The following is a 13866-nucleotide window of genomic DNA, read 5'->3' on the forward strand; positions in this document are numbered from 1 at the left end:
GGAAATTGTTAACTGGCACGGATCAGTTTTTCATAGCCTTTCCTAATTGCTTGCTGTTACTGAAAGAGCCAGCTGGAGTATACCTCACAGAAAATATATCCCATGCTTAGAAATGTAAGTCAAGGCTCAGAGTCTCTCTATATTTATGGAAGTTAGAAAGAGCTGGAAACACACAGTAGACTGAATAAAAACCTAACAGAAGTTTAAAACACACTTCTGATTAACATGAAATTTGATCCTTTTGAAGTCGGCAAGGGACTTTTCAGTATCAAATAGACCTTCTGTGTCAATTTTAAAATTAGTTCATCTAAATCTCATTCACGTTTTTTAGATCTTCCACCACCACCCGACCCACCCCCTGGTCAGGGTTTAAGGCAGCAAATAGTCCCTGGCCAGCGTGGAGGCTCGGCAGAGAGGAAAGGAAGCTCTCTTGAGAGGCAGCATGCACCGAACATAGATGAAACAAAGAGCTCCCTGGACCGGCAAGCTAGGACATCACTAGAGTGGCAGCGGCAAACCCAGGAGTGGATAAGCTCTACAGACCGCCAAGAGGATTTCAGGAAAGCCCAACACAAGCAAGCCTTCGGATCAGGTCTGTGTGTGCTGCACCAGCCGAGGCACCGCAGGCGGCTTCTTGATGCTTCTCAGATGAGGGTTTCTGTATTTGGCAGGAGTCTAGGATCACCTCATGCCCCTCTGTGAACAGCACTGACGAAGCTCAGGCTGGAAAATAAGAAATGACAAAGTGAAATGAGAGCTTGTGGTCCAGGCATTTTTCTTCCTGCAACAAGGGAATCTCATTAGCACCTGACTCAGTGCATTCTTTACAGTGTTTTGGCAATTAATAATGTTATCAACCATAGCATGGTAAAAACAGGAACAGTTTCAGACAGGCGGGAAAGAAGCAGATTTTTAGAGTGTTTTCTGTTAGATATATTTATTTGTACATATAGGGATATATTTTCTAGTTCTTTCAACCTGCTTCTAAATTGGCAGCAGTTGTTTTTACATGTCTACAAGAAGAGTGATCCTTCTGTATCACTGACATTTGTTCCAGCTGTATTTAAAAGACTGTCTTCTCCTCTTTCTAGGATGTGACAAAGTAACATTCAACTCTCAGGCCCAGCAAGATGATAGCACAGATTTTCACCTTTATAGAGGAATTATGACTTTCTAAGTTCTTATTTTATCTCCTAAGTGTGTAAAAATGTGTGCAGAAGGTGATGCTGAGCTATGATTGTAGTTTTGCAACATTTGTAGATTATTTCTCTTAGCCTGGCCTCAAGTAAAGCTGCTGTTTCACCTTTTACCCTCATACCAGGGTATTTTCTTTAACTTACAAATCATGTTATCACAATGCTGATTAGAGTGATACAAGAAGACGTTTAAGAAGATTTTAAAATGTATATATACTGTACAGGGGCTTTCTGTAGGACTACACTTTTTCTTGAAGCATGAATGTAGCTGCCACAATAACACTGGAAGTATTCCTGTTATCCATCTTTCTCTTGATTTTATTCTACTCTTAATACTCCTTGTTAATTTAGCACACCAGTATCAATGACATTTTAAAGAAAAAAACAGTAGTATGCAGACAAACCTGTCATGAGGGCACAAACCTGTCAGGAGGGCAGGATTTACTGAACACATTATTGCTACCCATATTTAAAATTTAAATATTTTAAGTACAAGTCATATTTTAAAATTTTGCAATAATGATACCATTAAAATCCCCTGAACTTTCAGCTACATAAACAAGCGAGTGATTGCTCATGTTATGAAATGAAACCACAGCTTAAAAGTGGTCTGTGAAATTCATAGTACTTGATGAAATGGCTCTTTCAATTATAATGAACAAGATCCACAAACACATAGAAAATAGCCCGAATATACTTTATACACCTAATCTCTTTGTGAGTTAGTTACTATTAAGGATGCTTCTCTGACCTGGTTAGCAAGAACTCTTCTTCATACGTGTGCAGATAGAAGTTGTCAATTATTCTGTGATACAGAGAATATACAGCAATAAAATTCCCATCCTGCAAAACTTGCATTTATCTGTCCTTAAATAAAAAGGACTTGATCTTGACAATCTCAGTGCCCTATATGAGCACTGAATTTAGATCTGAAGCGATTACAAGTCTCTTGTCAAATTCAAGGTGACCAGAGCAATTACATATTCTTTCTGATCAACAAAGAATTCTTCTAGGAGATATTTCTGTTTTACTCTGGTGAGGGGCTTTATAAAATTTGTGAACAAGGTAGATGAGAGCTCCATATCTGCCTGTCTTATTCCAATGTCTTGCACTACAACTTTCTTGTACTGTATTATTTTATCTGGTAGGTTTTTAATAATACTAATTCTACTTCTTTACTTTTCCTTTATTAATGACAAAGACCTCTGGAAATCCATCCTGTCCCAGTTTTTAATATAGTTCAGAAAGGAGTTATTATCAGCTCTCAGCTTCCAGAAAAATAGCTGTTTTGCAGCTTAGGGGATTTCATTCAGACATTATCAAGCTGTAAATAAAATGTAGAAAGCAAGAATTTTGGTTTCAATTCAAATAGAATAAAAATACCTAATTCTGGAAACTATGTTTCCACTCATAGCTTTCAGTATAAACAAGATACTGAGTGCGTGCCTGTGGCTTCATTGTGGACCTGCAATTACAGCACATCAAATATTACATTCTCAGCTACCTCTTTAAAGAAAGTAATGCTAGATCAAGTTACAACAGTTTTGATAATATTAAAAGCCTTTTGATTATCTTATGGGGTGTAGAAACATCATTACACACATATATCCTGATTTCACAGGAGCTGGAATTATATCTTCAAATTAAAGGCTCAATATTTCAAAGAGAAAGGCAAGGCAAAGCCTCTCTTTGCAGCTCTAGGGCATGGGGCATTGTTTTGAGTGTTTTACAAAGGTGAGCCCATTCTAAAGGACTTGAGACAACTGCTTTCCAAGAGTTAGAACGTTATGAAAAACTTATCCTTTATTTTATTTCGAAATTGCTTATTTTATGGATTGTATTTATTTCTGAGGGCACAAGAGATAATTTAACAAATCATATACTCTATAATGATAATGCACTTTGTTCATGGGGTTTTTTTTCTCAATAATTCAATGAACCTGAAGGAGGCCTTATCCTGAGCCCACAAAATAGAAAAACAAATCAATTGACCATTTTTGTCACGTTCAAACTCTTTTGCAATGCTAGTGACTTTTCATTCCTTCTTTTTAAAATGTATCCAGCTTTCTGCTGCAGTGATTTATGCTGCTTGCTTTATTGTTGCCCTAATGCAAGTTGTTCCATATTTTAGCCAGACTTTGGAAACCAGGTTTGCATCTGATTGTATTGTTAGGGCTTGAATATACAAAGAACACATAACATAATTTAGGAGGCTATGACTGTTCAACACCATTTTACTACATCTTTGAAGCATTTCTTTGTATTTCAGCAAGGGCAGCATACGGTCATAGCACAAAATACTGATAAAACCCTTATATCCTGCAGCACAAATATTCTGCCAGAGGAATATACTTTGGCAGAGAAAAAAGTCATCTGCCTGCCCTTTTCTGCAACAGATTTACCTTACAAATGGGTTCTATTCAATAGCAGATCACATGGGGAATTCCCATGTCCTACTCACTTGTATCAGTAGCCACAAAGAATGAAATCTTGGGTTCCTTTCACAAATTTGCTCTCATTTGGCCTTTTTACTAAGTTAATTGTGCCTCTACTGCAGCCTTTGCAAAAGCTTCAAGATTGAGAATAAAAGCATTTTTATCTCCTTTTTCTTTTCAACCATCTCCACCTACTTTTCCTTCTGTGTTCCTGCCCTCTGTCAAAGACAGTCTGTTTCTTCTCATCAGGTTGTTTGAGAGTGAAGACAATGGGAAAGGCAAAATAAAAAAAAAACCCACACTTTCATCCCATATTGACTTTAAAAATGTAAGATTCAAGCAAGAGACATCCCACTGATTTCAGATGAGGAAATTATTGTGTTTGAGGTTAAGAATTTATACTCATGTTCTTCCTTGAATCAAACTATATTTAGTAGATCTCTTTCTTCAGCTTCTGAGGCAGCAAAAGTGGATCATACACAGCAAAGAAAGAAAATAGAGCTTTTTTTCATGTTAAATCAGTGCTGCTGCTTTGCTTCTTAGGTTAGTATTATTACAACAATGTTTCCTGGAAGCTCTAACCAGATATGATGTCTTGTTTTACTTCACGCTATATGAGGACAGAGTCCTATGCTTTATTGGTGTTAATCCTGCTCTCCCAAGCAGTTCATTATTACAGGTCTTCACAAAGGAGGAATCCAAGTGAGCAAAAGTGAACCTTTTGCTCATAATCAAACATGAAATAAGCTGCAGGAAGATTTACTTACCCCAAATATTACAACCACTAATTCTATGTATAATATAATACTTTCCAATGTAATTCAGAACCAGTTAAAAAAATCTTCAGTGTACTTTGCATCATTAGAAATTACTGAGCTGCTGGAAGCTAATTAAATTAGCTGATATTGTACTTCTTTATCTAAATTGATTGAGGTAGTTTTACCATAATTTAAGCTATAGAAAAGAGAAAGGCACATTTATGTAGGCTTGAAGCAAAAATCTAATCATAGCTTCATTGTTTTGGAAATTGTATGTGCATCTATTTTCATTAAAGTATCTATGATTCATGATCTGTTACTTCATAATGAATCTAGACTTTTTATAATTAATACAAACTAACTTATGAGTTGACATCAAAGCAAGATTAAATTAATACTCATTTCTTTGTCTGTGGGATACAACACTGAGTGTTTTTTCAGGTAAAATTGCCGTGCCATAAAGCAAGACAAAAGATAGATATCTGAGGGCTGGGATGAATATGGTGTCTTTATAAGAATAACTTGTTTATTCTTATTTATAAGGATTAAAATGGTATTTGTTTTGTTTTGCTTTTGCTTTTCTAGAAGAGGCACTCGTACCATATAGTAAACCCAACTTCCCATCCCCTGGCGGCCACAGCTCTTCAGGAACAGCTTCTTCTAAAGGATCGACCGGACCTAGAAAAGGTGAAGTCTTGCGGGGAGGTCATCAACGCAATACCAATGACCTTCTTGATATAGGCTATGTGGTATAAAATAGTTGAGGACAGTTTACTGGTGAATTATGTAAGTTTATCTCTAGCCAAAGTTCAAAATCTCAAACAAACGGAGAAAAATTTTGAACAGAGGAGGAAGTTGAGTGTGATAATCAGATTAAATGTGATGAAGATCTTCTTGCCTTCTGAGGTGTTTTGCCTGTGATGACAAACAAATTAAGTTGTTCTGTTCTTTGGTTGGGAGCAGTTCCAATCTGTGTAAAGCATTCCAAAGTTATCTATGTAGTACATCTTTCAGTGTATAGTGCTGATGAAAGACTGGAAAAATTGAAAAGATAGTAATTTAGAATTTCCGTGCCAAAGTGCATTTCTTGGAAATGCCATTGACACTTTTTCTCAGAGGAGTGAATAAAAGGGATGTTGAATTTGTTGTCCATGGTGGCAAGCTTGTGATACCTTTTCCTTAACATTCTCTTGTATGATGAGCAGTATTCTGCTTTTTTTGATTTTGGATGGAGGTCCTCTTTTTTTGACTGTGTACCCTATTTTTTTAGTTGTATATCCCAACTCTTTCCTTTGCCTTGTAGGCCAGGGGAATTAAATTCCAAACTGGTTTTTTGTTGTCACTCAATAACTTTCTATAAAACCCTGTTCATGCTGGGTACACGGTGGTAGTACCAGATGCCAAAATGTTTGATTCTGTTGTTTGAAGTAGTACATCAATATCACATCTAGCTCAGGCATACTGTTGGCCTGTTTGTCTCTTATTTGCTGCAGTCAAACCCTTAGTATCTCCTGACAGTTACTGCCCAGTAGCTTGTAAGAGAGCTAATGGTGATCCATGAACTCTGAAATGTGCTGTCTTAGATATGGTTTTGGTAAGTGCTGAATTTTAGAATCCATGGCTTTTCAACTTACAAGCAATTAACTCTCTTCTCCAGACTATTGAATATTCATCCTGTGCTGCAGTAATATTGCCATCGGGCTTGTTTTGTGGATTTTTTCTTCTCCTTATTACAACCTGTTTCTTTTTGTTTCTCTCTATAGAGTAGTTGAGAAGACACATTGCAAGCTGCTCTGACGGACCATCAGGTCTGAACTCATGGAAGTGATGACACTAAACAGTGCAATGAACATTTTCTTTATTTATGTACTATTAAAAGAACTGTAAATGCAATGTAAAGACACACAGCCACACATATCCCACAGATACTTTACTTGTGTTCTTCTCTTTAATACACCATCCACCTTAAACTATTCCTTGTCAGGAGTATATAAAAAAGAAAGAAAAAAAAATCACCCTCCAGGATGGAAAGGATTTCCTTCTGTATATAATTTCTTTTGTTGCATTGCTATGCAAGCTCACCTTCTTTTTAGCTATGTTCATATTCATGTCTGTTTTTATCGGTCTGTTGTACTATATGTGAATTAATAGGCTGTGGTGCCATATATTAACTTTTAATTGTGTAACTTTTATGTTTAAAGTTTGCACTGCAATTTTATTTGGTGATAAGCACAAAACTCTACTCCTCATGACATGAAGAAAAAAAGAGACTGAATGTGTGAAGAAGGTTTACGAATTGTAAGCTACTTTGGATAATGCTGGATATAAAGGAGCATGTTATCTGTTTTTCCATTGGGGTGTAGAAATGAGAAAGTGACAGGCAAAGCTGATGTCAGTGAAGACGTTAGAGACAGATGTAAATCTTTTAAAAGCAAGCAACATAGTTGCTCTTCCTATTCAAGAAGGGGTCAGAAGTTGAAAGTGTGAGATTAAAGAGTGAATAGGAAAATTAAAGATAGCATGAGATGGCCTAGACCCTTTCACTAGAGTGATGCCCTTAGTATCTGTTTTTAGTCATCCCATGCCACTAAGTAAAGGGGAAGAAAACCAAACCTTGCTACAAACAAAAGAACTTAAGGTGTTTCACTAAAGCTGATTTTATATTGCAGTTTTAAAAGAATTATTACCATTAATTTTTCCAACCCAAAACATGACAGAGATTTCCCAGGAGGAACAAACAATATAAACTCAAGGAATACCTTATAAGTAGTTAAGGATGCAATTTATTATTAAGACATATTAAGGCTGCTTCCAAAAAATTGAAATGTCAGACTATCTTATTTCATCTTTCCAATACATGTACAGTAAAATAAAGAACAGAGCTGCACCACTGAAATTCATGACATTGTTTTGATGCAGTCTAAACAAACCTTTGTGTTGTGTTATCTGAAGTCTGTGAGAGCTGAAGCTGGATCCACTAAATTTGTAGTAAAATATTTAGTGTTTGAGAGGAAAACAACAGTCAAATTATTTTCAACTTGCATTAAATGCATTTCTGACAATACAATACACCCCAAAATTGAATATAAGTAAAGGAAATCTTTGACCTGTGTTTTAGTGAGTGGCTTCAAACCCTACTATGGGAAGGAAATAACGCGTGTTTATACACTTTTTTGAATAAACCAAACTCTGTAAGTGGACATTAATGACAGCATCTTGTCTCTTCATTAACTTTCAAGACTTTGCCCAAATCTTCTGTACCTCTCAATTGTCGAAATTGAGTAAATTGTCACATTTTTTTTTAGAATATTGTATGTGGATAGCCCATTCATTTGGTGCTCAATTTAAATACTGCATCCTACTGCTTATTCATGTTAGTTATCTTACCATGAACGCCAATTTCCATTTGAATACTTTTCATATAACCAGTCTATGTTGTTTTAAATATTGCCTTGGAGCTCATCAGTATTAAGAACACTTTTGGTAATGGCAGAGTTTTAGAAAAGTAAATTACAATGCTAAATATGTGTTTCTTTTCATTTCATTGACTTGTTCCATGATAAGATAAAACACTACGACCATCAACTACAACTCAGCACTATAGAATATTAAAAAAAAAATACTAGTTAACTTCCTTAGGTCAAGAATGTTATTAGCAGGTTACAATCCCCAAAAGTTGAGAAAATATGTATGCATTCATTCATATATGTGACTAGTGAATATATGTGATTTTCCTGCTTACTGAACTGTTATAGTTAAAACCATTAATTGTAAAAAGTGCAAAATTTTTCAAGCAAGATAAAGAAGGCATCATATTTACATATGTATGTTTTTTATTTTGGTATTATCATATAAAGAGAAAACTATTCAGAGAAAAATTCAAATTTAATTATCTGGAAAATGTTAGTCACAGGTACATTTTTATTTTCCCTTTTAATTTGAAAGCTTTTGTGCTGAGCTTTGGTGGAACACCTTACTCACTATATTCTATTCAAAACTCAGTATCATTAGACATTGATAAAGCCATCCCAATTACTTTCAAATATGTGTTTTATCTCTTCCACTGGAAAGTAAATGTGTGTCAGTATTAAAGCTGTGCAGTACCATGATATTCACTAACTTGTCCATCTGCTTCTGTACATTTTTGTTCATTAATAATTTGCTTACAAGATTACATAAGGTGTTGTTGTGTATCGCAAAGTGTCTCCATTATCTTACAGGAATTGTCTTTTTTTTCTCTCTCTCTTTTCTATACAGTGTACTTCCAATGAACCACAGTACATATTTTTTAAAATGCCATTTAATTTACTATTTTAAAGGAAGTATTCTTCTTTTTAAAAAAAAGGAAAAAAAAGAAAACTTTTATTGTGAATAATGTGTTTAAGAAAAAAGGGATGTTGTGGCAGCACTTAGAATTGTCCTTTAATTTGTTTTTTTTAAAAAAACCTGTTTATTGGCTACAGTTTGTTCACGAAAAAATATGACCTCTTAATGTGTTTCATTGGTATTGTTAGTGCAGCAAAGTTTAATTGGCATAAAAAGTTGGTTAATAGTACTGTTGAAGTGTGTATTGTATATTTACTGGGGAAAAATAAAACATATTCACATTTCAATCTATGTTAAGAGACCTTGAGTAAGTAGTCAATATGTGAAAACCCAAACTGGGAAAATCAGGCAATAATAACATAGACTGAGCTATAATCATCACTGTCCACTTACAGGTAACAAGAAACATTTTATATGCTGATTTTTGAACTAAGCTAAGAGCTGTCATACAAATAGGCCAGTGGTAAATATTGCCTGTTATAGGTCCTGACTGTATTGGGAATAGTTGTACCAATGTAATTACACTGATACAGCTATTCTAGTGATACATCCTCCATTTGTAGACATACTGTCTCAGTGTATACTGAGGACTGCAAGTGCACAGCATACTTTGCTTAAAGCCCATAAAGTGGTGGACATGTAAAACCTGTGTTCATTGTATCTGAACCCTTGTACGTGGGTTTTTGTATTGGTGGAGCTACTGCCAATCTAGTACAGAATATCCCCAGGAGATACAGATAAGTACGAGATCAATTTTCCTCAATCTTTGCATTGAATATATGCTTAATTTTAAATGCAAGAGAGCTGAAGGACCAAATAATAAATTATTACATGTACTTCAGTGGTGTATTGCTGTATGGGCAGCCATTTCAGTGATGCAAACAACAGACACTTCTTATGGTTTTCATTATTTGTCAAGTCCATATCTAAATCAGTACACCTTTTGAATAACTTCTGGTTGTCACCTGAAACACAACAGAAACACTGTTCCTTGGGAAAAATACAAAAGAAAAGGAATATAGAGTATTTTAAGTATATGGATTTAACTATACACTGGTGCAAAAGGAAGACATGAGCATTAGAAATAATGATGTGCTGATTTGTGCATGCCTCAGCCTAAACATTTCCAGCTAGGAGAAAACATATCTACTAAAGCTGAGAAAGAGTCCTCACAACTGACAGGAGAGGTAATTTTGGTTGGGGGAGATTCTGGCCAGAACTTTCTTTTTTAAATTTTTTTTAAAATACAGGCAGCTCTTTTGACTTTTCTACAATTTATGCAGTTTGGGTTTTTTATGATTAATGGCCCTGTGGAAATTTAGCAGGGAAAGTAGAAGGAAAACTGTTGTCCTTCTTTTGTAAAGATTTGGGGGAATTTATTTGCTGATGGGAGGATTTTTTAATTGAATTTAAATTTTTTTAATACAAGTTGTGTGTTCCATTTATCTGGAACACAACAACTCAAAATAAATTCTTTTTGAAAGCCATGTGGGCAATGGACAATTCATTTAGGAAGTACATTCAAACAGCAGGAAAGATAGCAGAGTATAACTAAGAAAAGAATTACATACACTAGCTTAAAATCAGCCAAGTCCTCTACTGTTTCACATGTAATTCTGAACAATTGATAATGTGTGTAAGCTTCATTGCTTTTAGTGTCCATACCAAAATAAAGAATTCAAAGTCCATTGGAGGCTTAGATCCTTGGGACACTAGATCCAATCGGGGTGTGCTAAGGGTACACAAACCACACCAGTCCTGGCTGCTCACACCCCAGTCTCCATCTGACAAGCATATGTGGCTTCAGGCTCAGTGGGATTCAGTGAATCTGGTCCCTTGTCAGGCACCCTGTATGTAAAGACAGGAACTTCGCTGAGGATGCAGTGAAGGTCTCCAATGAGTTATGCATTGTGGTGGTTCACCTTGGGACCACTTAAGTTAATTCAATCTTACATATTGAGACTACCTTCCCCAGTCCTTGTCTCAGTGTTGTCCTTCTGTGGTTTGTGTACTCAGTGCTGCTGCTGTCTACCAGCTCTGGGGCTGTTGGCTCGAAGGGTGCAATTGCTGGGGGGCATGTAATGCTCTACATGCATTGAGTGGCTGCATATATATTAGTTAAGAGAGGACCAGGGAAAACAGTAAAGCAGTGGTCCCAAACATCCACTTTGCTGTTTCTAGTTCATTCGCTGTTTCTCTTTCAGACTGACCTCTTGCCCTGCTGTCCTCTCCTCCACCCTTCGAAATAACAGATACAACTTAAGAGTCTTCTTATGGAACCCAGAGGAGACATACGGCTAAGGCTGGTTTTTTTTTTTTGAATGGGGAAAGCTAGCTCTGAGCTCTCGTGTTAATGTGAGGACTAGATTGTGCTCTAATATGCTTCTATTTAACTATGGATCCAGGAAGACCCCAGCAAAAAGCCAAATTCCCAGAGCACGTTTCAGCATTGCAGCATCTCTTCTGGCATGTGATTCCTGACCATTCTGAGTTCAATGCTGGCTTCTCATCACACCCCAAGGACTAAAATGGCTTACACTAACATTTAGGTAAATGAGATTGGTTTTTTTGTACAGCACAATGGAAAATAAATTGATTAAAAAAAAAAACAAACAAAAAATCCACACACAAACCCGAAAAACTGTGACTTAAACCCAAATCTTTTAAAACATTCCTCAAAAATCCTAGAAAACAAAGCATTTCAGGTGTACATGTTAGAGGATTTGGTTTTTTCCTTTTCTTAGTATTCTAGTTTAACTGCCATTGAATTGATCTATTTATTTTTTCAGAACCACTACACTCTCTCTGCATTCCCCACTCCCCTCCCTCATTCTCTCCAGTACTTATCCTTCATCTGTAAAGTAGTTATGGCAGAAAATAATTACATTTGTGTACTGTCCGTGTTATAACTTTGAACAACAAGATGCACAGTTGCATTCAGTTCAATTGATCAATGCCAGATGGTGATGAAATGTTTGTGGAAAAGACCTGCTACTATTTGTGCTGATATTTGTTCCCCATTTATGCTGATCGGTGCATCTTTTGCCTTCAAGGATGCCATTAGTAGTTCTCCTTTGTGTTAAAAAGCAGGAATCCATTGTGCAGCACTTGGATTGTCACTTGGATGCAGGTAAAGAATGTAACAGCTTGAGCAAGTGCTAATTAGAACCAATTAAACTTAATTGACCTCCTTTGGCAGTAAAATGCGTAATAGAACTTGCTCTGTCCTTGCAAAATGGAGATCTTGCCTCTAAGCATAAGAGTGAAGCATGGTTTCATGTATCAGCCTGTAGTAATTATATGAGTACAACAACCAGAAAGGGGCTTGCTCCAATTTGTTCTAATAACTGAGCTCTACACTATCAGGGCAGTGCAATAAAAGTGAGATTTCTGGTTCAGTCTACTTAAAAACCTAATTTTTACAGAGCAAATGAGCATCCCAAGACACCAATACTAATCTCTAAGAATGAGTTGGCAGAAAAATACTGAGTCCCTTTTATAGGTAAGTAATGGTGTGAGCATAAAAAAAAAAAAGGCAGTTATATGCCTGCAAGTTGGAAATGGTTCTGATGCTCAGAGGCTATGTCTATCCTGAGTAGTAGGTGTAAGCTTTGGTGTGCCTTGTCTGACTGTATGGTCTGCCTACAGTTTAGCATGGCTCCCTACTGCACCTTGCAATGAGGTTGCCTCCTGCAGACTTCTGTTTGAAAAGAGGGACTGGTATCCATTCATCTGAGGTTTGTGGTGCCGTGACACTGAACCACTAGGACGAGCACTAGTTTGGACATAGTTAGAGGCATCCAAATAAAAGGAGAGAGAAAGAACAGAGGAGAGTATGAAGGGCAGGAAATATAAAAATCATGTGAATTCGAAAACATCACTGATATGTGCTAAACTGCACAACCCTGTGAAAAGTTGAAGACTTGAAAAGCCATTCTTACTAGTAGAACAGAATTGATCCTGTTTCAATGACCATGCTTTGCTGACTTTTTCTTTAGCAGGAACTGAATGCTACTGATTTTGCTGCTAACTTGGCCTTACTATGAACAGCAATAAAGGTGTTAGTCAGGTGGGGACTTTGATGTGACCAATAACATCACTCTCCCTTCAGGGAATGTTCATGTGCTGGCTTGTTAATGAATTTCTTTCCTAATGAGTATCATTAAAAAACCTTTGATTAGCTATTTGTGTGAATGCCCTTCCTTTTTCCTCTAAGCTACAACTGGCACTAGTGGCAGCAGGATGTTGCCCTCAGCAGAAAGCATGCAGCTGTATTCTTTACCTCATGAATACAAGTCTGAGGCAAACCACCACAGCAAAGAGAGAAAATTAAAAAGCAAAAAAAGACCTCATGGATGAGTTGAAGTTGTTTTCTACACACGTACAATCTGAGCAGGCACTAACATTCACATGAGAATGTCATTAGGAGAAATGAAGAGCAATAGGTAATGATGGCAGAGCATGTAACTAATTTACATACACCTTGAGTGCCAACAGGCGAAGAAACAAATAAAGCTATAACCTGGGGAAAGGGAATGCCAGAGAATAAATGGACCGCAACAAGCAAACAAAAAATGCCGTGTCATAAAATGTAGCAAAAAGCCTGGAAAACAAAATTAAAAACAAAACAAGGCATTTCACATCCCAGGCTTCTTAATGAGATATTGATGACACAGAAATTGCCTACTCCTATACAAGACAAAAGGAAGACTGAGAAACACAAAAACAATTAGGAAACAGATTTGGCTATCTAAGGTTTAATAGAAAGAGATGTGGCATAGCAGAGCACAATTAATCACCAATTGCCTGAAACACTTTCTTCTTCTGAGCTACTGAGGACCTATCTCCCCAGCTCCAAATCTTAAAATGACAGACACTCTATTCAGTTTGTATTTAAAATAAATCTCTCTCTGCCATTCCTTTCCCAGTCTCCCAAATCTACCAATTAATTGCAGATTCTGATAAACAAACCTTTTACATTTACTCTGGTGTCACAGGCTTCAAATTAGCTACAGCCTACCCACCCCCTTCTTCCTTCTCCTTTTTTCCCATCAGGCATAAGCTTCAGCTACATATTTTCTACCTTGTTGTTAGGAGTATAATGAGGCTTTTCTATTTTTGTCTTTCTTTGCCCAGAAAGCTGTCTTAGAC

The 13866-nt window shown here is 36.5% G+C and overlaps 1 protein-coding gene across 3 annotated transcripts in view; it reads left to right on the top strand.

Annotated features, from left to right (window-relative positions):
- ROBO2 (roundabout guidance receptor 2) overlaps positions 1-9110 on the top strand; it is a 462417-nt gene extending 453307 nt beyond the window's left edge. For 2 of the 3 annotated variants that reach the window (XM_062002644.1, XM_062002650.1), the window contains 2 exons: positions 4975-5076; positions 6153-9110. In XM_062002644.1, the coding sequence (XP_061858628.1) occupies positions 4975-5076; positions 6153-6157 (107 nt within the window). In that variant the 3' untranslated portion in view covers positions 6158-9110. Of the gene's footprint in view, positions 1-331; positions 593-4974; positions 5077-6152 lie in introns of all 3 variants that reach the window. The other variant, XM_062002636.1, reaches the window with a different exon arrangement.
- Positions 9111-13866: the final 4756 nt, after the last annotated feature.

This window comes from Colius striatus, chromosome 1, assembly GCF_028858725.1.
Source record: "Colius striatus isolate bColStr4 chromosome 1, bColStr4.1.hap1, whole genome shotgun sequence".
NCBI classification, from domain to species: Eukaryota; Metazoa; Chordata; class Aves; order Coliiformes; family Coliidae; genus Colius; species Colius striatus.